General features: G+C 40.0%; 1 protein-coding gene across 12 annotated transcripts in view; it reads left to right on the top strand.

Annotated features, from left to right (window-relative positions):
* Positions 1–24648, top strand: part of plxnc1 (plexin C1) — a 64648-nt gene that overhangs the window by 1751 nt on the left and 38249 nt on the right. The window contains exons 2-12 of one of the 12 annotated variants that reach the window (XM_050036229.1): positions 1066–1188; positions 4650–4784; positions 4908–5008; positions 5085–5190; positions 5271–5436; positions 5638–5740; positions 7005–7080; positions 7786–7827; positions 7962–8095; positions 8281–8460; positions 9084–9192. In XM_050036229.1, coding sequence (XP_049892186.1) covers positions 1066–1188; positions 4650–4784; positions 4908–5008; positions 5085–5190; positions 5271–5436; positions 5638–5740; positions 7005–7080; positions 7786–7827; positions 7962–8095; positions 8281–8460; positions 9084–9192 — 1275 coding nt within the window. Of the gene's footprint in view, positions 1–1065; positions 1189–4649; positions 4785–4907; positions 5009–5084; positions 5191–5270; positions 5437–5637; positions 5741–7004; positions 7081–7785; positions 7828–7961; positions 8096–8280; positions 8461–9083; positions 9193–13732; positions 14898–16376; positions 16500–20252; positions 20388–20510; positions 20612–20687; positions 20794–20873; positions 21040–21241; positions 21345–22495; positions 22572–23445; positions 23488–23658; positions 23793–24648 lie in introns of those variants that run through there. The other 11 variants (XM_050036228.1, XM_050036217.1, XM_050036226.1 and 8 more) reach the window with 11 other exon arrangements.

The raw sequence follows: 24648 nt of genomic DNA, 5'->3' as shown, positions 1-24648 counted from the left end.
GCTGGCTGTCCTTGTCTGCTGGCAAGCTTCCCCACCGGTACACCTTCATCTATAAAGCAATTATTGGACTACTCCCCTCATACCTCTGCACCTACCTCACTTTTACATCAAATCCATCATACAGTTTGTGCTCTCTGGACTTTCTATCTGCCTCTGTCCCCAGAACTCGTACTGAGTTTGGGAAGAGGGCACTCATGTACTCTGCTCCCTCTGCCTGGAACAGTCTTCAAAAATCACTAAAATTGCAAGAACTTATCACCATTAATGATTTTAAAACTCGGCTTACAGGCTTTATAATGGCAAATTTTGGTGTGTGTAAATGTTTTACTGCATAGTATTTTATCATCATCACATAAGTGTTCTTTTAGTGTGTATTGTGGTGCACTGTTTTTTCACTGTTTTTGTTTAACATGAACTTTGTTACAGCCTTCTCTGTCCCCATCCAGCCCTCTCCTCCTCCTCCTCCTCCCCCTTCCCCCACCGGACTGTATTTGTAGGGCATAACCCCTCCATATGACTCTTGGCCTTTCTCTCTTTTTTCATGTCTGTGCTTTTTCTTTATGTGTGTCTTATTATGTTTTGTAAGCTGCTGCCATTTTGGCCAGGCCTTGCTCGTAAAAGAGATCATTTGATCTCAAGCAATCTGCCTGGTAAAATAAAGGTTAAATAAATAAAATAAATAAATTACACGACTAAAGTTTTACTCCAGGGAAGTTTCTACATAATTACAAGCATTAAAAATAAGGTTATTTCAAAGTGCAGGCTTGTCTGCTGGTGACAGCATATTAGAGGAAAGTTTTGCTTACTGAAGCTATTTGTTAAGCAACACTGATTTAGTTTTCTTGAACTGCGTCCACCTAAGATCAAGCTAATCTTATGAATACATATGGCAGTGCCTCATGTTGCAACCCTCTTCAAACAAAAAAATGAATAAGCATGACAGTTAATTTCACTTCAACAATCTTTACCTTGTTCAAGTTCCCTAAATACTTACGTTCTTTTTCAGGAATCCAAAAATACCTGTTGGATGTTAATCTGATGATCAATATTTTTTGTGTTTCTCAGCCAAAGACACTGAAGCCAAAGGCAGTTCTCTTCAAGCAGAACAACATGACCTCTGTGCTGGCTGTGACACAAAAGGCCTGGATGGTTTTCTTCATTGGGACGGGAGATGGGCAGCTCATTAAGGTGTGTACAAAAAGTTAAGTGATCTTTATTGTATTCATTATTGAAAAACATATCGATCTAACAAGACCAATTATTCAGTAACATACTTTGTTCTGATTAATAAATAGTAAACAGAGTAACTTGAAAGTGACGTAAAAAATATTTATTTTCTTACCAGTTAACTGCTCTTGTATGGAGGCCCATTGCATTCACCAAATAAAAAAAAAAAATTCACCTCATCTGACACCTCATCTCACAATTACGAGAAAATATCTTGTAACCACGAGAGATCAGGATCTCGCAATCGTTGCTGAACACAAGACAGTTGCGGAAGTGTGTTGCATTCAGTGAATTAAAAAAATGTGACACCTTATCTCATAGCTATGGGATTCTGATCTACACAGGAGTAAGTGTAATAGCCTGTTTGATATTTACAATTCTTCAGAGACTATTATGTTCAATAGCTGCAAATCAAGCTTCAATTTCTGCTAATTTTTTGATATGTTGGAAAATCAGAAATCGGGATGCAGTTGAGCGTATTCAAAAACATATTTGTATTTCAACATAGAATTCTTAAACCACTGCCATTACAGAGTGGCAACCTGTAAACATTTCACATCTGTGTTTGTAAAATAAATAATTGAAAAAATTAGCAAATGATGGCTATAAATGACCTATTTACAATTATGAAAATAATTAAAAGCAAAAGCAGCAAAAAATCCTCACATTTGTGAAAGTGGAACCATGAAATGGTTTTGCATTAAAAATTGAGCAGGGGCTCAACTTGACTTGCTTGATTTTCACCACACTAACTTGAGACCTGAAGGTTAAGACTTGAGACTTGTTTGTGACTTCCACATGTGTGACTTACTCCCACCTCTGGTTTTAGATGCGAGGCAAAGCTGAAGTGGAAAGAAGGGACTTTCAGGAATCCCCCACTTAAACTGGCATTTTGAAATGTCAATATCATTCCTACACACAATGAGACCCAGCATATTTAATTCTATTAAAATCTGTCTTTGACTTTTCAGCACTGAAATGATTCTGCCTGTGAGAACATCACACCTCTTCTGCAAAGTAACCACTAACGCCTGCAACTTCTACAAATAGATTGTACATCTGACAAGATCTGTACTGGTAAACAGCCACATTTCCCGCCACAATAAATTTATGTGGTGACTGTTTAAGTTCTGTCAAATTAGTCTCCTAAAGGTGAAAGGAAGCTGGTCTTTTTCAACCATGAGTTGGAGGCTCCAATAAGCTCCTAAATATGCATGTTTTAAGGTTGTAGTTTCAGTACTTGCTTAATTATGAATGTATTGACAACAAATCACATGTCATTTGCCTTTGAATATCCTACAGCTGGTAGTTTGTGGAAAAGCTCTCAGCAAATCTAGCAAAGTTGTTGCAGGATGTCACAGAGACATGACATGTGATGTGACGACAATACATTCATAAATGAGCAAGCTATCGAAATCACAACCTTGAAATGTCAATATTTAAGGGTATAGGCCACTGATAATGATGCCAAGACATTTGCTAAGGGCTTTTCCACAAACTAAAAGTTGTGAAAGTTGTGACAGGATGTCACAGACACATGACATGTGATTTGACGTCAATACAGTATATTCACAAATGATCAAGCTATTATAATCACATCCTTGAAATGTCAATATTTAAGGGTATAGGTCACTGATAATGATGCTAAGAGATTTGGTTTTCCACAAACTACCAGCTGGGAAAGTTGTGAGAGGATTTTCAAAGACAGGTGACAACTGATTTGTTGTAGATTCATCAGTGAGCAAGTATTGAAATTACAACCTTGAAATGCGCATATTTAAGCAACAGGTCATTGATAATGATGCTAAGGGTTTTGCTCTGGGCAATCTCTGTCTCATCTCACACCAGCTGTGAAAGTTTTGAGGGAATGTCGAAGACACATCAGAGGTGGTTTTTATGTCAATATATTCGTGAATGAGTGAGCTATTGACATCATAACCTTGAAATGAGCACAATTAAGGAAATAGATCATTCATAACCCCCATTTGCTACATTTTTTTCCATTAATTTATTTTACAAACTCACAGATGTAAAAATTTTACTTACTTACTTACTTACTTAATTACTTAATTACATCTACAGTACTTTAACAGTCACCGTGTAAATTTATTGTGGCAGGAAATGTAACTGTTTACTAGTACTAATCTTGTTTGGTGTACAGTCTGTTTGTAGAAGTTGCAGGTATTAGTGGTTACTTTGCAGAAGAAGTGTGATGTTCTCACAGGCAGAATCATTTCAGTGATGAAAAGTCAAAAACAGATTTTAATAGAATTAAATATGCTGGGTCTCATTGTGTGTAGGAATGGTACTGACGTTTCAAAATGCCAGTTTAAGTGGGGTATTCCTGAAAGTCCCTTCTTTCCACTTCAGCATTGTCTCGCACCTAAAACCAGAGGTGGGAGTAAGTCACACATGTGGAAGTCACAAACAAGTCTCAAGTCTTAACCTTGAAGTCTCAAGTTAGTGTGGTGAAAATCAAGCAATTTGAGTCCCTGCTCAATTTTTAATGCAAAACCATTTCATGGTTCTAGTTTCACAAATGTGAGGATTTCTTGCTGCTTTTCTTAATTGTAATGTGTTGGTAAGAATGTTCAGGTTTGGACTGTTAGTTCAACAAAACAAACACTGTGAAGGTATCACTTCTCAGTGACTGTGGCACCATTTCTTTTTATTTTCATAATTTTTATGAGCCAAATAATCATTGGATTATTGGAGAAAATAATCAGCAGATTAATCCATATTGAAATAATAATCATTGGTTAATATTCAAAATCAGCTCCACCTCAACCAGCTACAACAGTAAAATCCTGCTTTTACATTAATGCATGAGTCAGAGTCATTAGATGACATCATATATATAATAGTATAACAGCCACAGGGGGCGCTTTTCTCAGTACAGTAGTTTAACTTTTAGTACTTTTAGGTGCATTTTCCTGATCATACTTATACTTTTATGTAACATTTTCAATGCAGGACTTTGCAACACAGTATAATATTCAGGTAGTGGTATGGTAGAGTAAAGGATTGAAATACTTCCTCTCCTGCTCCAGGCCCTGTCTGAACAGACAGGGTGAAAGACTCCACTCACATAAAGCACCTGCTGCTGTGAGAGACAGGGAAATTAATCATGCTCCGAAAAGTCTCAAAATGCGAGCAGAGCAGGAGGGGGAGGCAAAATAACTCACTGAGCCACAGTGGTGTGAGAGGAAGATATCTCATGGCGTGTGGGAGTGCACAGCAACCGCACAGCAACCGCACACACAAACACTCTCACACACAGTGAACTCATTAAATGAAAAAAGGTTAAGTCCCTTCAACCATCTCAAGTCTAAGTCAAGTCTCAAGTCATGTAATTTGCAACTTGAGTCAGACTTGAGTCAAGTCATGTGATAAACATAACAAAGCTACATTTTCATTGTCAGCTTGCTGTGGACAAGAACTATCACACCACCTGTCCCACGGTGCTCTACAGGGCCAACGATGACCACAAAGTGTTTCCCAAAATGCATCTGGATCAAGTGGACCTTAAACATGTGTACCTGCCATTTCAAAACCAGGTAGGTGTTCTGAACCTGTAACACCTGTGAGGCTCTGTTTGACTTTTTCCACATTTTTTAAATAACCACAATGTCATATGTACGTAAGTGTTGCTAAGTTGCTGTGTTTGTGTGATGTTCTAGATGAAGCGTGTGCCTGTGTCAAAGTGCAGCACATACACAAATGTGCAGGACTGTTGGTCTGCTCAGGACCCATACTGCATCTGGTGTGGCTCTAAAAGAAGGTCAGGGAAACAACATCTGCAGTTGACCCCTTCAAACAATTACAAACATGGTTAAAACATAAATTTCTCTTCCTAGATGCACATTTGAAGACGACTGCCAAGATTCAGACTGGTTATCCATTCCTGATGATTTTCAACACAAAATGGTTTCCCACAGAGTTGTAAAGGACGACACTGACCAGGTACAGATAAGCTTTTACCTGTAGTCAGTTGTGACTGTCAGTTATTTCTCTTTTAAACACTCACATCCTTCCTTTCTCAGCTCACACTTAACATCCAGACACACCTGACTGTGGGCCAGATGGCACGAGCTAACTTTAACTGTCAATGCTCATCAAGTCCCAGTGGTTTCATCCTCTGGAAAAATCCTCCCCCACAGTTTCCACAATGCAGCTGCCCACTTTCAAACAAACCACTTCCTGCTGAAGGTCAGTGACTTTTGATAAATATAATAATCCAGTGAATGAAATACCTGATGATCGATGACACTGTCACAAGAATCCTATGAGATGAAAATGTTGACTACTTTGTGTTGTCTCACAGTGAATTGTTACAATTCATAAAAAAGTGTGTTGCTCAGCATTCTGACTGAGACTCTAAAATTTGATGTATTATTTTTGAATCATCAGGCCTGCACATCACAGTTAGGCTGAGACTTGGGACGACACAATGGTCGCATCAGTTGAGGCTATTCAACTGCTCTGACATCAGGGGACCGCCAACTTCTGTCCTGTAAGTGCTCTACCATTTTCAGGAAATCTAAGTAGACAGATAATTTCTAATACACAAAAATGGTCCTTTTAGATATGTTAGAGCCAGCACTATTTATGTCCGCCAAATTAAAATGCTGCCTCGAGTTTTACAGAAGGTCAATATTCAGTGACCTAAAATTCAGTTTGCATGCAGATGAAAGGCCAAAATGCATGAAAAAAAGCTATGTCTAAAAAATATATTCTTGTACATGTGGACTAGGCCTGAGTTTTTAAAGTTTGAAATATAGCATAACATCCCTTATCTTGTGGGAATGAGAGGAAGGAAACATCTCTCTGTTTAAATTAGATAGTTAGTAGAGTCAGTGAGAATGTGAAGGCTAGCATACCTTGTTTGGTTTTGGGTCAAATTAATTGTAATGTGTGAATGCCAAAGAGAGCAGTCAGGCTCAATGCAACATTGTAAGATTTCAGAGAAAGTGGAAGACTAATTTCCATAATTTAGGTGAAAGCATGACCAGAACATATGAAAGAGTGAGGCAGGGGCACGTTTGCATTTGTCAGATAGAATGCACCTCAGGGTTAATTTTAGTTCATCTTGTTTTGGAGATATGAGTATGATTTGAACTGTTTAAGTGTGTGTGTGACACAAATGCTATCTGAAGATTTTAGATTAAGGTCTTGTTCACATGCAGTTTTATTAGTTGACATGGGGCAGCAGCTTGTGTTTGAAATAAGAGTGCAGAGCTGTTCCTCTCATAGTGTGAGTTAAAGTCTCACTCAAATGTGTCAATAGAAATATGAGAGGATTTCCTCTGGAACTAAGCATGTACACAAAATGTATTTTTTTTAAATTTTTGCTTTTATGAGACCGGATAAATTTAAGCATGAAGGGGGAGAGGGGGGATGACATGCAGCAAAGAGCTGCAGGCTGGAACTGAACACACAGCTGCTGTGACAAGGACAATGCCTTTGTACACGGGATGCTTGCTCTAACCACTGAGCTACTGGGTGCCCCTATTGCACAAAATGTCTGACTTGGACACTGGATATACCAAATTCACCTGTCACTTGGGAGAATGATGGAAAACAATAACTGATTTAAAAAAGTTTTCAGAGTATTTTAAGCCCTTATTATGCCAACACTGAAATGAACATCAAGAGTGGATGAAACAGCGTAATGGTTAGCTGCAGCTGGACTATGAGGTCTTGGTGATTTGTCAAGTAATTAGTATCATATATGAGTGTTATCAACAATAATCGGTGATACATCTGTTTCTCCTCAGGTGTCGGCAGTGTATTGAGGCTGGATGTGGCTGGAGCACAAACAGCTGTTCCTGGGCAAATCAAGGAGTGGGGGATGTAATTATGCATGTTTTATGTATTTATCTAACATAAGCTTCCCAGACATGTTTATAAGTGAAACATTTGGACATCAATGCAAAAGCTCCACATTAATTTTAAGATGTTTGTAAATTTGAAGACTGTAAACAACACTGAAATTCTGCCAAATCCTAGTCTGGTCTGGTCGGTCTTTCATAACAATATAATAAATAATCAGCAAAACAAGTTTACAGTGAATTAAATTCAGTTTAAGTAGTGGATATGTGTGGCTCGACAGACGGGAGTCAAACTGAATAGGCTGTTTGAAAGAGTTGAGTTTTGAGGTGGGATTTGAAAGTGAAGAGAGAGTTGATGTTATGAATGTCCTGTGGGAGGGAGTTTCAGAGGCAGGGGCAGAGCGGCTACAGGCTCTAGACCTCATGGTGGTCAGTTGGGCTGGCGGGACAGTGAGGTGGATTGAAAAGGAAAACGTGAGAGTGTAGATGGGGTTGTGGATGTGCAAGAATTCAGAGAGGTACAGAGGAGCTAGGTTGGGGATGGCCTTATAGATGAGGAGTAAGATGTTAAAGTCAACGCAGTATTTAACAGGGAGTGAGTGAAGCTGCTGAAGAACAGGAGTGATGTGATTGGAGGAGGTTCTGGTGATAAATCAACTCTCAGTAGTGTTGTACAGTGAATATCATGTAAACCTGCTGAATGTCTTCTCTTCACTTCCTCTTGCAGTACAGTGTTTGCCAAAAGATGGACTCAGGAATGACCTTTGCTGTAAGTCTGAACCTCAGTTCTCACACACACATTTCTCCTCTGATGCTCACCTCATCCACATTCAGTAAAGATTAAAAGGTCAGAAAAAGGTAATGGTTTAAAACTCATAATCTTTCTGTTTGTTTTACTGTCAGGGACCAGAGATCTCCTCCATCACTCCCAGCGTTGTGTCTTTCTATGGCAGAAACCATGCGGTGTTGTCGGGTTATAACCTCAGTGATGTGACCAGAGTGAGGATCCAGGCGGACATGGACTGCACTCCACAAGAGTGAGTCAGTTGACTAGCAATACGATTATACTTAGACTCTGAATGGCATTTGGCAATGGAAAATGATGTATTTTGGATTTAGGGTGAACTGTCCCTTTAATAATTTCCCTCCAAAAAAAGTGGGTCTTGATCTCAGTGAGATTAACTGGTTTCTGTCTCTCTGTCATCCTGTGTCCTCTGATCAGATCTCCTGTGTGGGACAACACTGGTGTGAAAGTAACGTTCCACATTCCCAGTGCTGATAACAAAGGCGTGTTCAAAGCATGTGTTCTCCTCCCAGACGGTAGTTGCCACGGCAATGCTACAATCACCTACCGCTCATCCCCATCCTGCAACAAAATTGCACCAAGCAGCACCTGGACCAGGTATGACTGGATTTGTTGGTATTTTCCCAACATAAATATACAGACTTTAAAGAAAGCTTTTCTGAGGGAGATGTGACTGATACTGGTGTTGATATTGTTGATTTATCCCTACCTACTTTTTGTGATCATCAAGTCTCTTCTTTAGTGGAATTACATTATATATTATGTATGAATACTCTTATCATGATGACCCCAGTAGCAGATGGAGACATGAAATACAGTGCTTTTTAGTGTATGTAATATTCATTCATTGTGCAAAATAAGAAAAAGCATGTTGGCAAATTCTAATAGTTAATTTTAATGCCAGTATTGGCCGATACCAATGATGTGCTGATACTATCGTGCATCCCTAGGAGCAAAGATGCAAGTAAGCAGTATGTGCTGGTTTTAGCTGCTAGCTGCAGGAGCTCATAATGGCAACATTGGTTTGTCTTTTAGAGCAGAATATCAACAAATGAGTATCAATGATCCTTAAAGGATGATTCCTAAGGATTTTTATTTTCATATTTTCATATGTAGGTAGCCACTAAAGGTGGTAGCCACAGATGTGTTTTCATCGTCATCGTAAGAAAATGCTCTGGTATTTCTTCATCTCTGATTGGCTGCTGCTCTGTTTCCTGTAGTGGGAAGAGGAATATCAAACTCATGGGATTGCATTTGGAGTTTGTGGAAGGGGTCATGCACAGCCATGCCCAGCATAAAATCATATCTCCCAGAAACAGACACTCTCAGGTGGGTCTGTAGACGCTACAAAGTCCCAATGTATTGGTGTCTTACATTACTTATATCATGTCACATTATCACATGTAGTCCTCTAGCATTATGTCATACAACACTACATTTAGTATGTTACATGTGCACAAACATGCAGAGTGAAGCAAGTTTTATATTGCTTTGTTATGTTATATGTCACGTCCTGCTATGACACATGCTCTTTGTTTAATTGTATTTGGTTGTATAATATTTATATCACATTACAGTGCTTAGTTTAACATGTGACCCTCATTAACAATCCATGGTATGCTACATACAGATTATTTTATATTTAACACAGAATGCTTGTTTTTTTTTTATTCTCTGCAGAGTCTCACTTATGACACACCTGCAGCTGAAAAAGGGATTTCTACCAGCACTGTGTTTTTGAGAGTCGCCAATGAAACCTTGGCCTGCTCCACAACAATGACCTACTACCCAGACCCCGAGTTCATTAACTTCACATCCACAAGAATGGGAAACGATGTTCTTATCATCATAAAGGTAATGCATGTTTTTTAGCACACATGTACAAATGTAGTACATGAATATGTTAAAGCTCAGAGTTTTTCCCTCCAATATTTCAGAAAAAGGCAGACAAACTGGAGATGACCCCAGCAGAGCTGTCAGTGTGGGGTGTTAAGGATGGACAAGAATACCCCTGTGTCATGGATCCCAAAAGAACCATTGACAACACTGAGTTCATGTGTCAGATTCTAGGGACACCTGATGATACCTTTCAGCACGTCAAAGTAAATCTTTCATTCAGACTGCACCAGTCTAGACACTAATATACAAAAAAATTCAACCTAAAGTTTATTGTGATTGTCAACAGGCCAAAGGTGGGTCATACCACCAGATTAAAGCATATCACAGCAAACCCCTCAGAAGTATATTAGTTTTCATGCAGTGGCTTTTAAATTGAACGTAGTAATTATACACATAGTAACGCATGTTTGACTCACTGCTCTGGTGAGACGTCCCACTGTAAAATTTCTTTTCTAATAGCAGTGTCGTTTTTGTTTTTCAGATAGTGTACGGTGACAAGACAGTAACACTCGGGTCTCTATCTTCATTGCATCACGTCATTCTGACAGTGCGAATTGCGCTGATACCCTGTGTTATTTTTGGTAAGTACTCTCAGTACCTGACTGATAAAGTGACTGTGATATATGTGATGAAGTCTGCATTAATTTCATCAGTGCTATCAGTTCAACACCAGCTGTTAATGTGACAGCCTGAACCTGAATTAATTTAGACAGTTTTCTCTTTTGCTTCTGTGTGATTCTGTATGATTGTGTGTAGTTATACTGAAGGTTTAGTGGTAAAAATACAATGTGAGAAGCTTTTCCACCCGGACAGTAGGATTGTGCAAGTAAAGCCAGACGAGAGTTGTCAGAATGAGAGCAGACAACGCGAAAATAAGACGTCAGGATATAGATGATTTTTCAAGAAGTAGACACCATCTTGCTTTGGGATCAGTCAAGCTGCGATAAAATGAGTGCTTCCAGCCCCATTGCTGGGACCACAACCATCTTTGAACCTGGCCTTGAGTTTAATCTCAACTCACGCCTGTAAAATTTTGTGACTACATCTTACATGGTTGTGACATTATCGCTGTGACCTATCATGACCTGCTATGATAGGTGTCTCTAGGACCACATTTTGCCGTGATGACAGACACACAAAGTGAAGACAATACTAACTGTCACAATGATGTCACTGCTGGTGAAAAAATGTCAAGATGTTGACTTTGAATCCAAAATATCATCTATTGGCAGCTTCAGTCCAAAATCACTGGTGCTAGCCTTAAAACCTGTCTAGTTCAAATATAAGAGCTGTTTTCTTTCAGTTGCCATTTTCTGGATTAGGTGCTATTTGTCTGTTTGGTTTTAAGGAGTCACTGTGTTTGTCTTTCAGCGTTGGTGATGATCTGTCTGTGGCAAAAGAGGCTCACTGCTGACATGAAGAATCTCTGAACATGACATCACACCTGGTGAACTTCTGCTACTCCATGATCACAAAAGACACTGCACCTCATGTTCATTTTTATTCCATGATGACAGCCATTTCTCCACCTGTGGGTTACTGGGGTAAAGTTCACTCTTTGGCCCCAAAATTATTTAGAGAATCAACCTTAACTGCACAGTGAGTGTAGGAGGGCTTCCTGCAGTCTTTAGTATTTGGATTTTACAGTATCTTGCAACCACTTTCCATATTGTTCAGCTCAGGTGTAGTTGTATCTTGGAGGCCATTTGAAGAATTCAAATGTGTGTTCTGACATAGAAACCAGGGTTCAGGGGCTTTTTGTGTGATTAAAAATTACATTTTGCTGTTTTATGGAGTATAAGTGATAGAGGAAACTGGGGACATCAAATGATCAGTGTTTTAAACAAAACTTTTTTTTAATGTTAATCATATTCCGTTTTTGTTAATTGCTCCTGTGCTTGGTTTTCTTTTACTTAAAATATATATATATATATTTTAATGTTGATCATATATAGTTATTGCTGTTTGTGTTTCTTTTTCTTAGTTTTCTTCTTCTTTGACTTAAATGTTATTATCTTTATTTCAGAGTTTGGTCACAGAGAAAAACATAAATATGGCTAATAAAAACAGCTTTATTAGTTGACCATTTGAGAAAAGGCACTTACTTTTCCCACGTCACTCTATACTTTCTATTGATTATGGAGTGTTTTGTACTCGTCTGCACATGAGCTCACACTATAGAAGCCAATCCCTCTTCACCGGACAAGCAGCAAGGATGAGAAGGAACAAGATTGGGAATATTGTGAGCAAAGGACTCTCCTGTGAAACCTGAGCGGCCCTTTGTGTTCGATATTTGTAATCCATGCTTTATATATAGCTGTATAAGACAGACACGTAGAAACAATCAGAAATTATTGATGTGAAGTTCTGAAAGCTGTATCACCATCAGTAGACCATACTTGTTCAAAGTGTATTAACTCAATGAGAGCGCGCCCTCTGGTGGCTGTAGGATTAAATAGACACGGTCTAACCCGACTTTAAGTGAAACAGACGAGCTGGGATGTACAGAGTGTTTCTCAGTGGACTGAATGCATCAAGGTTCAGGAGCCGCAGTTTTAATTTTGACAGCTATTTTAGATTTAGTCTTAGTCTTGAGACAATAATGTTTATAAGTTTTAGTCGACGAAAATTCAAAACGTTTGTTTGCGCATCTGTCCCTGCAGATAACAAGATACAAATCTCATGTATAGGGTTGTTTTGTGGGTGAACAAAATAAATTTCTGTTAAACATACAGACTGCATGCATTCATATACAGAGATGTTAGCCTTTATTTCTACATATCTCTGTATCATGATGTTGTTGAATATTATTTGTGGCCTACACGATTCAAGTATTGTTTTAATAGGCTACAGTAACTGTTTTATATAAACATAACTTTTAGTTTTTAGTCAGCTATTGCAAAAACTACACATCACATCCGTATTGCAATGAATTGTGGGCAATTAAATCAGTGAAGTCTGCTTAAGTCTGTAGCCTAAGCGGACTCTTTAAAAGTCTGCAGAAGGTCCTCATGAGGCCCCTTGTGGACTGGTTGAATTGTGGATTTGGAAAGCCCTCCACATTCACAGACTTCGCGCCCCGCGAAGTCTGCGAGTCTGCAAGTACGATGAGGTTCAGACATCTGGATTCAGCCCCAGTGTTGTAAACCAGGGCATCCATGACGCACAGGGTCACGCCTCACAGCCTCTGCTCTCCAACGTTAACGAGAACAAACTGAGGACCAGCTTTGATCATGCTGACTGATTGTTTCGGAGAAATCTACACTGAGCATCCTGCAAGACGAGAGACAGAGGTCAGAAACATGAAACACCACAGCAAGCTGCTCAGAGGTAACTACATTATCATAAAGATTTCATATTTCAAAGCTTCATTCGATGACTCAAACTTTACAAGACGACTTTTCAGAAACTGAAAGGAACATTCAACAATTGGATGAAAAAAACTTCCCAAAGCTGACACTAGATGTCACCCAGACATCACGAGAGATCTTCAAGCTGTAGTTTAGACATACAGAAAGTTGAATTTTGCAGTTTTAAATGCCTGTGACCATAATGCTGTAACCGACCGTAAGTCATACTGTAGCCTGTCGTCACTCTTTGCTTTGTTTAATGGCTCATAGATGCTGGATGAGAATCAAATATGCTGTGTAAACTGCGCAGATCCCCTTTTATGATGGTAGGGATCATACTCATGCGCTGGCTACAGCGGGCCAATCAGAACTCTCTGTTACTCGCCCCGGCTTTGGCTCCTCACGAGGTGGATATCATCATGTGAACTGATGAAAGTGTTCATCAAACGCTTTGTAGTCAGCTCGAGGCCATCATCAGGAAGTCATATCACTGCATACACTGGTTATGTGCAAAGACAAACTTTGTAGGCTTTGTAGTTGCTGTTCAAAGAACGGAACACATTCAGCTGAGTGAAAGCAGGTTCCAAATCATTACACAGAAATAATTATAATGTCTGTCAGTTTTTGGTTTCGCTGGGCGCGCTCCCTCCCACTTTCAGCACTTCTCTTTTCAACAGACGCGCGCTGCGCTTTTACGCACGACACTGTGGAGGAGAGCACAGTGCCATGAAGAACGTCAGTGTGTGAGCGTTTGGCTGCCACCACAGCAAGAAGATGATCCTGCTGCCTGGTCTGCTTTTTATTCTCTGGGGAGAACCGGGTCGGTGTCTGGAGGAGAATGCAGGCTTCACTTTCGATGGAGACATCCGCCACTTCGCCGTGGCCAACGACACGGTTTACATCGCCACAGAGGAGAGGCTGTACCAGCTGAGACACGACCTGACTCTGGTCCACAGTCTGACCCAGAGAGGAATCTTGAAGGGAAGTTTTCAGACGAACGATGCTGTGTTTTCTAGGGTTTCTGAGACGGACAAGTGGAACGCAACTTTCAGCGTCAACGTGTTATTACCGCTTGTTCAGGAGGACAGATTGATCAGCTACGGTGTGATCGACTGCGGTTACTGCGAGATGCTGGACCTGAAGAACATTTCAAACGTACAGTACAAGGAGCACGCCAGGGTGGGATCCCCGTGGCGCAGCAGCGCGTCCGTCGGCTTCCTGGTGGATGTGGAGGAGACAGTTAACGAGACTTACATTCTGAGTGCCATAGAGCAAAATGAAGGCAAACCCACAGAGACCGGCTGCCCAGTATTAGGAGCGGTGTTCCTTCATAATACGAATAACAAACAGGACAGAGGTATATTGTCTTACTCTGACAAGTACATTGCCCCTGTAATCAAACGCAGGCACACGGATGGCAATGTGGAGTTTGTGGGTGGATTTCAGATCAATTCAATCATTTATCTTTTCTCCAACCTGCCTTTAAATCAAGAAAGCAACACCATCCGTCTCATTTGGCTCGAGGGCAAAACGAGCAAAACGGAGACTCTCAAATCGCTGCGGGGCGCGACTCTCCGTGTCTCTGATGATGGTAAAGACAGCAGACTCATCACCTCCGCGGTGATCCCGGGTGGGCCGCCGGTGCTCTGGAGCGGCGTGTTCAGTGTGGACGGAGGAGAAACCAACACCGAGCTGCTGCTGTTTGACATCAGCCCGGATCTCACCGGAGCCAAAGATGCAGATCCAGACTTCTGTAGTACTGTCTGCCCTGGCAAAGGAACGACGGTGGGTCGTTGTGTTATAAATAGATTTTTGAGTGATAGCGCATGTTGTTGTTTCCACCTGTTACAGCAGTGTAATGTGTGATCATGAAGCATCTACAGAAAGACACATCACTTCATTATTCTGTGTCAAAGTTTCAAAAGTAGAAACACATCAAATGGTTTCCTCCCAATGTGGGAACAATGTAATGATAAGATGCATTAAGTCAATGTCTGTGGCTAATGACCATAAAAGCCTCCTTATAATAACAGCAATAATAATAATCTAATAATAATAATAACTTTTTTCCAGACCCTTGTATCAGTTTACAAAGTGCGTAAGAGTGAAATGTGTGAGCAAAGTTCTAAGTAGCTTGAAAAATAATGCAAGGAAACTAGTTTTAAGTTTTTCTCCAGGGGAGTTTCTACTTAATCTGAAGCAGTTCCACAAAAATTGAAAGTATTTGCAGGCTTGTCTTCTGGTGACAGCATATTAAGAGGAAGGTTTTGCTGACTGAAGCTTGACCTAAGCAAAAACTGTAGATCCAAGGTTTCATATCTTTAAAAGGTGAGAGGTCAGTTTTTGAGGCTCTTATGGAGTTGGCTGCTACAGAAATGGTTTCAAAATAATTAAGACACCACTTTCTCTGTGCACTCACATCAGCTACATAGATTAACTGTTGGCATACTAGTTAGCCATATGTATACTGAATGAGAAGCTGTTAGTCGTGAAGAGGAATGGCGAATTGTTGGCATCTAATTGGGAAGAAAAATTGTAACAAATTCTGTTTGTGTAGCGTTATTTGTTAAAGGTCTAGTGTGTAGGATTTAGTTGCATCTTGGGTGAGGTTGCAGAACTGAAACTTCTGCCGTGTGCCAAGCTTGTAGGAGAACTAAAGTGGCTAACACGAAAATGCAAATGCCCTACCTCGAGCCAGTGTTTGGTTGTCCACTCTGGGCTACCTTAAAAACAAAATGGCTGACTTGATGCTAGAGGACCTGCTTCGTATGTAGATATAACTGGCCCATTTTAAAGTAACAAAACGACAGTCATTCTTATTACAGGTCATAATAAACTAATGAACACACAGTTATGAATTTAAATAAAATTCTACACACTGGACCTTTAAGCAATGTTGATTTGATTTTCTTGAATTGTGTCCAAGTAAAACCCAAAATCAAGTTAATAATATATTGAAGTAGACAAATAAAACCACACAGAAATTAAACTGAAATGGGATGTGTCCCCATGTAAATGATAATTTTGTAAATGACACTATGTAATGCGTCTGCCAATACCTTCCTGTTGCATCTCAAATTCAAAGACACAATCAAATGAGAAACAAAAAGATGACTCACCAGAAATACATCTGATGACCTTGCAGTTCAGTTAATTGAGCTTTGAGTAATCATAAGCTATTTCATGCACCCTAAATACTTTTCCAGGATTCTATGAATGCCTCTTGGGTCCTAATCTTATGATCAATGTGTGTGTGTTTCTCAGCCAAAGACATTGAAGCCAAAGGCAGTTCTCTTCAGGCAGAACAACATGACCTCTGTGCTGGCAGTGACACAGAAGGCCTGGATGGTTTTCTTCATTGGGACGGGAGATGGGCAGCTCATTAAGGTGTGTACAAAAAGTGATTTGCATCTATTATCAAAAAAAAGAAAACGCTTCATATCAACCACACAGGTCATGGTGTGAATCAAGAGCTCTCTTTTTTCGTCAATTCATTAAAGCCAGAGTGAAGTGGAAAAGTTTATTTTTCACATAGTGTACATCTAGTAATATTGAATAGTAAAAAAAACCATTGCATATATTTCAATCAGGAGAGACAGAAGAATGAAGTACAGACAATATTTTATACAGAATATGAGTGTACAGATAAACAGATGATTCATGCTGATTAGATTTAATAGAAGTCTTTGTTGCTTGGACACCAGAAGGAGATATTATGTGATGGAGAGACATCAGAGCGGCAGCAGAATAAGTCCCCCCATAGAGTCCAGACACTGGTGGTGGTGGCTGATGACTCTGAGGCTGCTGAGGATGATGAGGCTGATGAATCTGTAAAGAATAGGTGGTGATCAGTAGGTGTAGGGCACACAAGACTTCAGCAAGAAAGAAGTACGGTGGAGACAGAACCATGTTTAAAATGAGGAGCAGTAAGATGATAGGCTGACAGAGAAGGTGTGTCGCTGCGCTTTTGGTTGTTTGTGAATCAGCTGATGACTCAATTGACAGACCTAGACAATGACACCTAGAGATAGTGAGTGAGCATTTGTGCAGGGAATGAATGGCAGGGTGAGAAAGAAACTTACATCCTGAGCATGAAAAGTATTGTCTTCCTCACTGAACTTTTGCTAGAGCTTCATTTCCTGAACAACATATTTATTAAATGATTGGAAGGACGATGCTCTGTCGGAAGAAAAATGTTCCAAAACACAAAGTGGAGCTATAATCTAATTTTATTTGATGTGGTGAATGCAAATTGCTTTGGCAACTTGACATTTCAGTCCTCTAAGCAAGGCGTGAAAAATAATATCCAATTTCTTGTATTTGTTTTGGTTAATACCGATCAGCTTCCTGTCATCCCCTTCTTTAATTCGTCTGTCCTCTTTCCATCTCCTTGATACAACAATTGATATTCTGCAGAGAGTCTTTATACATGCTCACTTACATGAATTGAGCGGAATCTGGGAACACTCTGCACTAACCCTCTGCTAGACACAATAGGTTCTTTCATGCTGAGTTTACTTTCACAAGTGTTCATAAAACCCCTAAGTGTATTTCTCACCACTTTGCAGCTGAGACCTAACAGGGAAGAAAGGCTTTTCTATTGACTTGCTGGCAAATGTAACACACAAGGGAAGACAGCTGATAGCTTGTAGAAAAAATGATGCAGAAAGTGCAGACCATTCGCCTTTTGTTGTCCGAGATGATAGCATGATGTTGTGTGAGGTGTAGACCGATCATTAACTGGAATATACATGAAAACATTTGCAAGATATTGTGAGCATTCAAATGGCTGCATTTAGCATTAGCGTTTAGCATAATTTTTTATATGGAGTTCTTTTATTCACATTTTGCACCCTGGTGCTCTCAGACCTAGAGTTGTCTTGCTTTGGTCCGAATCAGGGACTAATTTTGTTACAAAGTTGCATAATTGCCTAGAGTTGGTTCGTGTTCTCACGGCAGCATTTACAAGTGGACCAGATCAAATGCCTTGTGCGAGAAAGCTGCTCTTGATTGGTCAGAATTTCCATGCGAGAAAAATCCAGGACGCAACAAAAAAGAAGAGTACACTTGCAAGATAAATGTGACCCTTTCTAATGTCACAATGGAGGGACAATTACGCAGGTTGATTTTAGCTCTGGTCATCGTGTACGACATTGCTGCTTGTTCACTTTAGGCAAACCATACAGTTTGAAAACGGGGTGCGGCTCCAACTAGAAAACAATGTTTTGATGCGCACATTAATAATCCTCCAGGACTGTAACATGCTCATGCTTGTTTCACCTAAACAATGCGTAATGCGACTGCAGTTGGTTCGGATCGAGGTTGGAACATGTTCTCACCACAAAATTAAAGTTTGAATCCAGAGCTACACTAACATGTTTGATGTCTTAAACATTTGAGAAGAAAATTCCGGCACATCCAACCACTGATTTCTTTAGTGCATTTATTCAGTAACTGTACTGGTCCATGATCATCGGAATTTATGATGTACTTCTGAGTTTTCTCTGGAGGCATCAACATGTCCTGAGCAGCACAAAATACAGTTGCATCACATCCTGTGTACTGGTAAATGGTGAAGTGAGGCAACACAGCGGAAGTGACATGATGTGGACATAATGACAGAAACTCAACAGTAACACTTTTTTCTGTGCTGGTGTGAGTTCTTTGTGGTGTCACAGGACAACAAAGTGTTCCCATTAGGAATGAAAGACACCACTGGATTTCGGTCTGCCTCAACAACTTTAATGGTGTGGGTCATTAGCGAGTGGCTTGACGTCTAAGAGATGCCTGAACCACAGACTCCCCAGTAAATGCGGAATCACCACAGCCATAAATTGGAGCAGCAGATAAATTTGTGTCAGTACAGGTCTCATGCAATAAACTGGTACAAAATACCCTTTGTTAAATCTATTTTTTAGAGTAAGTAGGATAGTTAGACAGTTGTATATGCAAATGTTTTTTGCAGACTGGACTTTAAGTTGTACTATTTTTCAGAAGCAGTAATAATGTTCTTAAAAGGAGCTGAATGCAACATTCAGAGCATCAATATCAAGCCCCCCAGGAACCCCGCTCAGCATTGCTTCCAATTTTTCCCCAGTGGCCACTTAGTGTATTGCAGTAAAAAAAAAATCCCCTTCAGCCCAAAAAGCATTTTCCCCATAGACCACCATTATGAAAGCGACGTCTGTAAAACTGCTGACAGGACACCTTGAACTGAATTACAACATTTTTGAGGTCATCACAATGTAAAGTCCGGCTGAGTGGGAACGTTTTGCCAGGCGAGAAATTCTCTTTGGAGTTAATTGACCATCTTGGTTACCAGTATCCAGATATAATATTACATCCATGATAAAAAATTGCAGCAAACCCCAATTTGTGAGATAGAGTGGAGTGATGGCGTCATGAACTGAGAAAGTAGTCACGCCCCCTCTGTGTGTGTGTTGTTATCCAAACTTTGTTTGCTGTCGTGTTATGAGAGACGGTATGGCGGTTTGTGCAGGTTGGTGCATTTGAGTCCCTGTGTGTGCACTCCACTGGCTAGCAAATCACCACTGATAACGCTGTGCCAACCCACGCTGTCATAGCAGTAGTGTAACGCCCACCCATCGTTCCCCACCCCCCACAACTCCCCCACCCAGTTAGGACGTTATCTCTGTTTGCACTGTCGCTGCTGTTAGCACCCTTATCCACTGACTGTCGGCACAGCCACCACCATGTTGAGAACCATGTGCAGACAACCTTCAACTCGTAGATATGCTCTTAATATCGTATACAGCTCCTTTAAGGAAGAAATTATTTTATTGTTGTGCCGAATCTCAATTAATAGAGCCAAATAAACAGTTTTCCTGACTAAATAACACTGAATGGAGCTCTCTGTAAAAAGAGCAAGTTGTAATCTCGTCATAAAAATTACCCAAACAATTTGTTTCAGTTGACACCTTTCATATTTTAACCAGAATGGGTCAAAATCTTCCTCTCTTCACCTCCAGCTCTAGTTTGCTTGTTGACTCACTTCCACGTAAAAAAAAACCTTTCTTGAAATCCATTAATTAAACCATAACCTTTGGTTGATTGACCTTTGATATTCATAAGCAGAGTAGCTCAGTCAGAAACATAACAAAACTACATTTTCATTGACAGCTTGCTGTGGACAAGAACTATCACACCACCTGTCCCACGGTGCTCTACAGGGCCAACGATGACCACAAAGTGTTTCCCAAAATGCATCTGGATCAAGTGGACCTTAAACATGTGTACCTGCCATTTCAAAACCAGGTAGATGTTCTGAACCTGTAACACCTGTGAGGCTCTGTTTGACTTTTTCCACATTTTTTAAATAACCACAATGTCATATGTACGTAAGTGTTGCTAAGTTGCTGTGTTTGTGTGATGTTCTAGATGAAGCGTGTGCCTGTGTCAAAGTGCAGCACATACACAAATGTGCAGGACTGTTGGTCTGCTCAGGACCCATACTGCATCTGGTGTGGCTCTAAAAGAAGGTCAGGGAAACAACATCTGCAGTTGACCCCTTCAAACAATTACAAACATGGTTAAAACATAAATTTCTCTTCCTAGATGCACATTTGAAGACGACTGCCAAGATTCAGACTGGTTATCCATTCCTGATGATTTTCAACACAAAATGGTTTCCCACAGAGTTGTAAAGGACGACACTGACCAGGTACAGATAAGCTTTTACCTGTAGTCAGTTGTGACTGTCAGTTATTTCTCTTTTAAACACTCACATCCTTCCTTTCTCAGCTCACACTTAACATCCAGACACACCTGACTGTGGGCCAGATGGCACGAGCTAACTTTAACTGTCAATGCTCATCAAGTCCCAGTGGTTTCATCCTCTGGAAAAATCCTCCCCCACAGTTTCCACAATGCAGCTGCTCCCTTTCAAACAAACCACTTCCTGCTGAAGGTCAGTGACTTTTGATAAATATAATAATCCAGTGAATGAAATACCTGATGATCGATGACCGTCACACTGTCACAAGAATCTATGAGATAAAAATGTTGACTACTTTGTGTTGTCTCACAGTAAATTGTTATAATTCATAAAAAAAAGTGTGTTGCTCAGGACTGAGACTCTTAAATTAGATGTATTGTTTTTGAATCATCAGGCCTGCACATCACAGTTAGGCTGAGACTTGGGACGACACAATGGTCGCATCAATTGAGGCTATTCAACTGCTCTGACATCAGGGGACCGCCAACTTCTGTCCTGTAAGTGTATAAAATTTGGTGCAAAAGCAGTTCTTGTTGAGGAATGCCAAAGATGGCAGCCTGAGGGTTAGGGTCAGTGCAACATGGTGAGATTTCAAAGAAAGTTTGGAAGACTGATTTTCATTATTCAGCAAGGCAAGAGCATGACCAGAACATAAGACAGAGTGAGACAGGAGGGCGTTTGCATTTGTCATAGATAGAACGCCCTTTAGGATTATTACTGTATAAGTGCATGGTGTGTGCATATATAAGAGGTGTGCATTTTGCTTAGGGCTAAGTTTCAAATGTCATTTAAAATTTTTTAATCTAGGTCCTGTTCACATGTAGTTCTGATAGTTGACATGGGGGAACAGCTTATGTTCGAGATGAAAGAATACAGCGCTTGCATTGTTCCTTTCAGGATAGGAGTTAAAGACAGTAGTGTGACATGGGTGTTTCTTGAGGAGGTGGGGTATAAAGCATTGCACAAAATGTCTTACATGTAAGTTTCTGAAAAAATGGGTTCTTGGTATTCAAAATGTATCTGTCACTTAGGAGAATGATGAAAAACAACTTAATAAATTTTTTTTTAAAACATTTCAAGCCCGTATAATAAGCACTGACCATCAAGAGTGGATGGCACAAAGAAATGATTGGCTGCAATTGGACTGTGAAGAAAGGGCGCCTGAAAACCTGAAAAGATTTTCCTAAACCGGGTCCAAATTTTCAGGGGGTGACCAATAATAATAGCCCTTGGTACATCTGAGGCAAGTGCAGACCCAGGCAGGGCGTGAAGGGTCCAGATGAAAATGCATCCGGTAGGGCAAACAACGGATGTTTGCAGCCCTATAGTAAAATTGGAAGTTAAGTAAAGTTTAAAGCTAAATAAGGTAGCAAAGCCTCATTGTGCTTTTAGCAAGGGATGAAACTAGTTGCTTTGACAAAAAACTAAATAAACTGGTTGAAAGGGAAAAAGTATGAAGCTAAAAGGACAAAAAAAGATAGCATCCAAGCATCCTACCAGTAGCCTCGCACTGTGAACATGTTAGGCAGTGGCTGTGTTTCATCATCAGGAAGCATATGCAGTGATGCAATTTGTTGTCTTAATGTTGTGTCAAGTGTTATCATCAGTGTTACCAACAATAACAAGGGATAACTTATTTTCTCCTCAGGTGTCGGCAGTGTATTGAGGCTGGATGTGGCTGGAGCGAGAACGGCTGTTCCTGGGCAAATCAAGGAGTGGGGAATGTAATTATGCATGTTTTATGTATTTATCTAACATAGGCTTTTCCAGATTTTTCAAGCATTACCTTTGGACATAAATGCAACAGCAACTGCATTAAAAGTTTGAGATGTCTGTAAAATTTAAGACTATGAACCAAACCAAAACCCCTGCTCTGATGTTCAGGTATTTGGCACTTAATGAGAATTGAGAATTGCAATAGAATTTTAACAAATTTTTAACAAGATATGTGTAATTCACATCAGCTACTGGAAACAATTAGCAAATACCAGATGAGTTGATGAAGAATATCAGTTGATTTTGCTGGAATTTTCACAATTTATTCCTATGCATTGCGTCAGTCATGCAGAGATTCACTTGTCTGATCTGAGAACAAAGGGGAAACAAGAGGAAACAGCTAGCTTCCATTTAAAGTTATTGAAATGCCTTCCAACATCACCAAAAAGATTATATTTACGTGTTGTCTCGTTAGCTAATGTTAGCAAGCTAGGCACCAGCTGACTCATGACACTACTTGATGTTCAGAGTTCAGACAAGGTGCATGCAAAGATGGCAACCTCACTATGAGGACAGGTTGAATTGCTGAGTGCAGTTCATTGGACCTAACTGTATGATCAGTAACTAGCTAAGCTAACTGCTCATTAAACCAAAATGTGTTTCAGTGTCTATTTCTGCACGCTCAACACATACAATAACTAAATAAGACAGCATAACAGTTGTTTAAATATTACTTAAGCAAGCTGTTTTTTACTGTTTCCAGTTTTTAAGCTAAGCTAAGCTAATGTTAGCTGAAACAGGTCCTGAATCAACTCTTAGTATTGCTGTACAGTGAATATCATGTAAACCTGCTGAATGTCCTCTCTTCACTTCCTCTTGCAGTACAGTGTTTGCCAAAAGATGGACTCAGGAAGGACCTTTGCTGTAAGTCTGAACCTCAGTTCTCACACACACATTTCTCCTCTGATGCTCACCTCATCCTCACACACACATTTCTCCTCTGATGCTCACCTCATCCACATTCAGTAAAGATTAAAAGGTCAGAAAAAGGTAATGGCTTAAAACTCATAATCTTTCTGTTTGTTTTACTGTCAGAGACCAGAGATCTCCTCCATCACTCCCAGCGTCGTGTCTTTCTATGGCAGAAACCATGCGGTGTTGTCAGGTTATAACCTCAGTGATGTGATCGGAGTGAGGATCCAGGCGGACATGGACTGCACTCCACAAGAGTGAGTCAGTTCACTTGTGAATAGGACTATGCTTACACTATGCATGCCAGTTCAAAGATAGCATTGTGTTGTAGGGAATGCCATATTAACAGTTGTATTTAGCCCTATTCGCACAGGACTAGTATTACCTGGGAACCTGTGGTAATTTGTATTAATTGTGAAGGTCGTCTGGGATCTTCATCACATGCGAATCTGCCATGTCTGTAACTTGTCAAGTTCAAATTCCACTGCAGATTACCTACCATATTTAGCCAAACACAAAGGTCATGTGATAATATTAGTCTTGTGCGAACTGGCATCACTGTGATTAAGAGTCAAATTTAGATTTTCTGTTTTCTCTGCATCTAGAGGAAAATCAAAAGATGATGAGATGAATGACGTGACAGTGTGTGGCAGAATCAGTTCTGTTTTTCAGAACTCACATTTAAAAGAAAAAAGGAGGTAAAGGATGAACATCACCGCTAGTCGCACTGTGTAGTGTTCCTGTGATGTGCAGAGTGGAGTTACAGATGACTGTGTGCACATCATGTCCACGGGATAATGTCAGTACAATTGAGTAAAATACAGACTACACTTATCCCATCGTTCATTCTGTACTTCATGTGCACTGCTCTTTCCTAAAGTCAGAAACTGAATTAACTGCTTCAGAATCAGAATCAGAATCAGAATCAGAAATACTTTATTGATCCCCGAGGGGAAATTATTTCAGAAATACTTTATTGATCCCCGAGGGGAAATTATTTATGTTACAGGTGCCCCTTGCAAGAGAGGAAAGATACGTGAAAATATAAGAAATTTAAACAATAGTATTTACAAATATATAGTTAAATAAACAGGAATTATTAACAAACATAAA

The sequence above is a fragment of the Epinephelus moara genome, chromosome 23 (assembly GCF_006386435.1).
Source record: "Epinephelus moara isolate mb chromosome 23, YSFRI_EMoa_1.0, whole genome shotgun sequence".
Lineage (NCBI taxonomy): Eukaryota > Metazoa > Chordata > Actinopteri > Perciformes > Serranidae > Epinephelus > Epinephelus moara.
The sequence above is the reverse complement of the archived record's forward strand: the minus strand, read 5'-3'. Positions and strand labels throughout refer to the sequence as shown.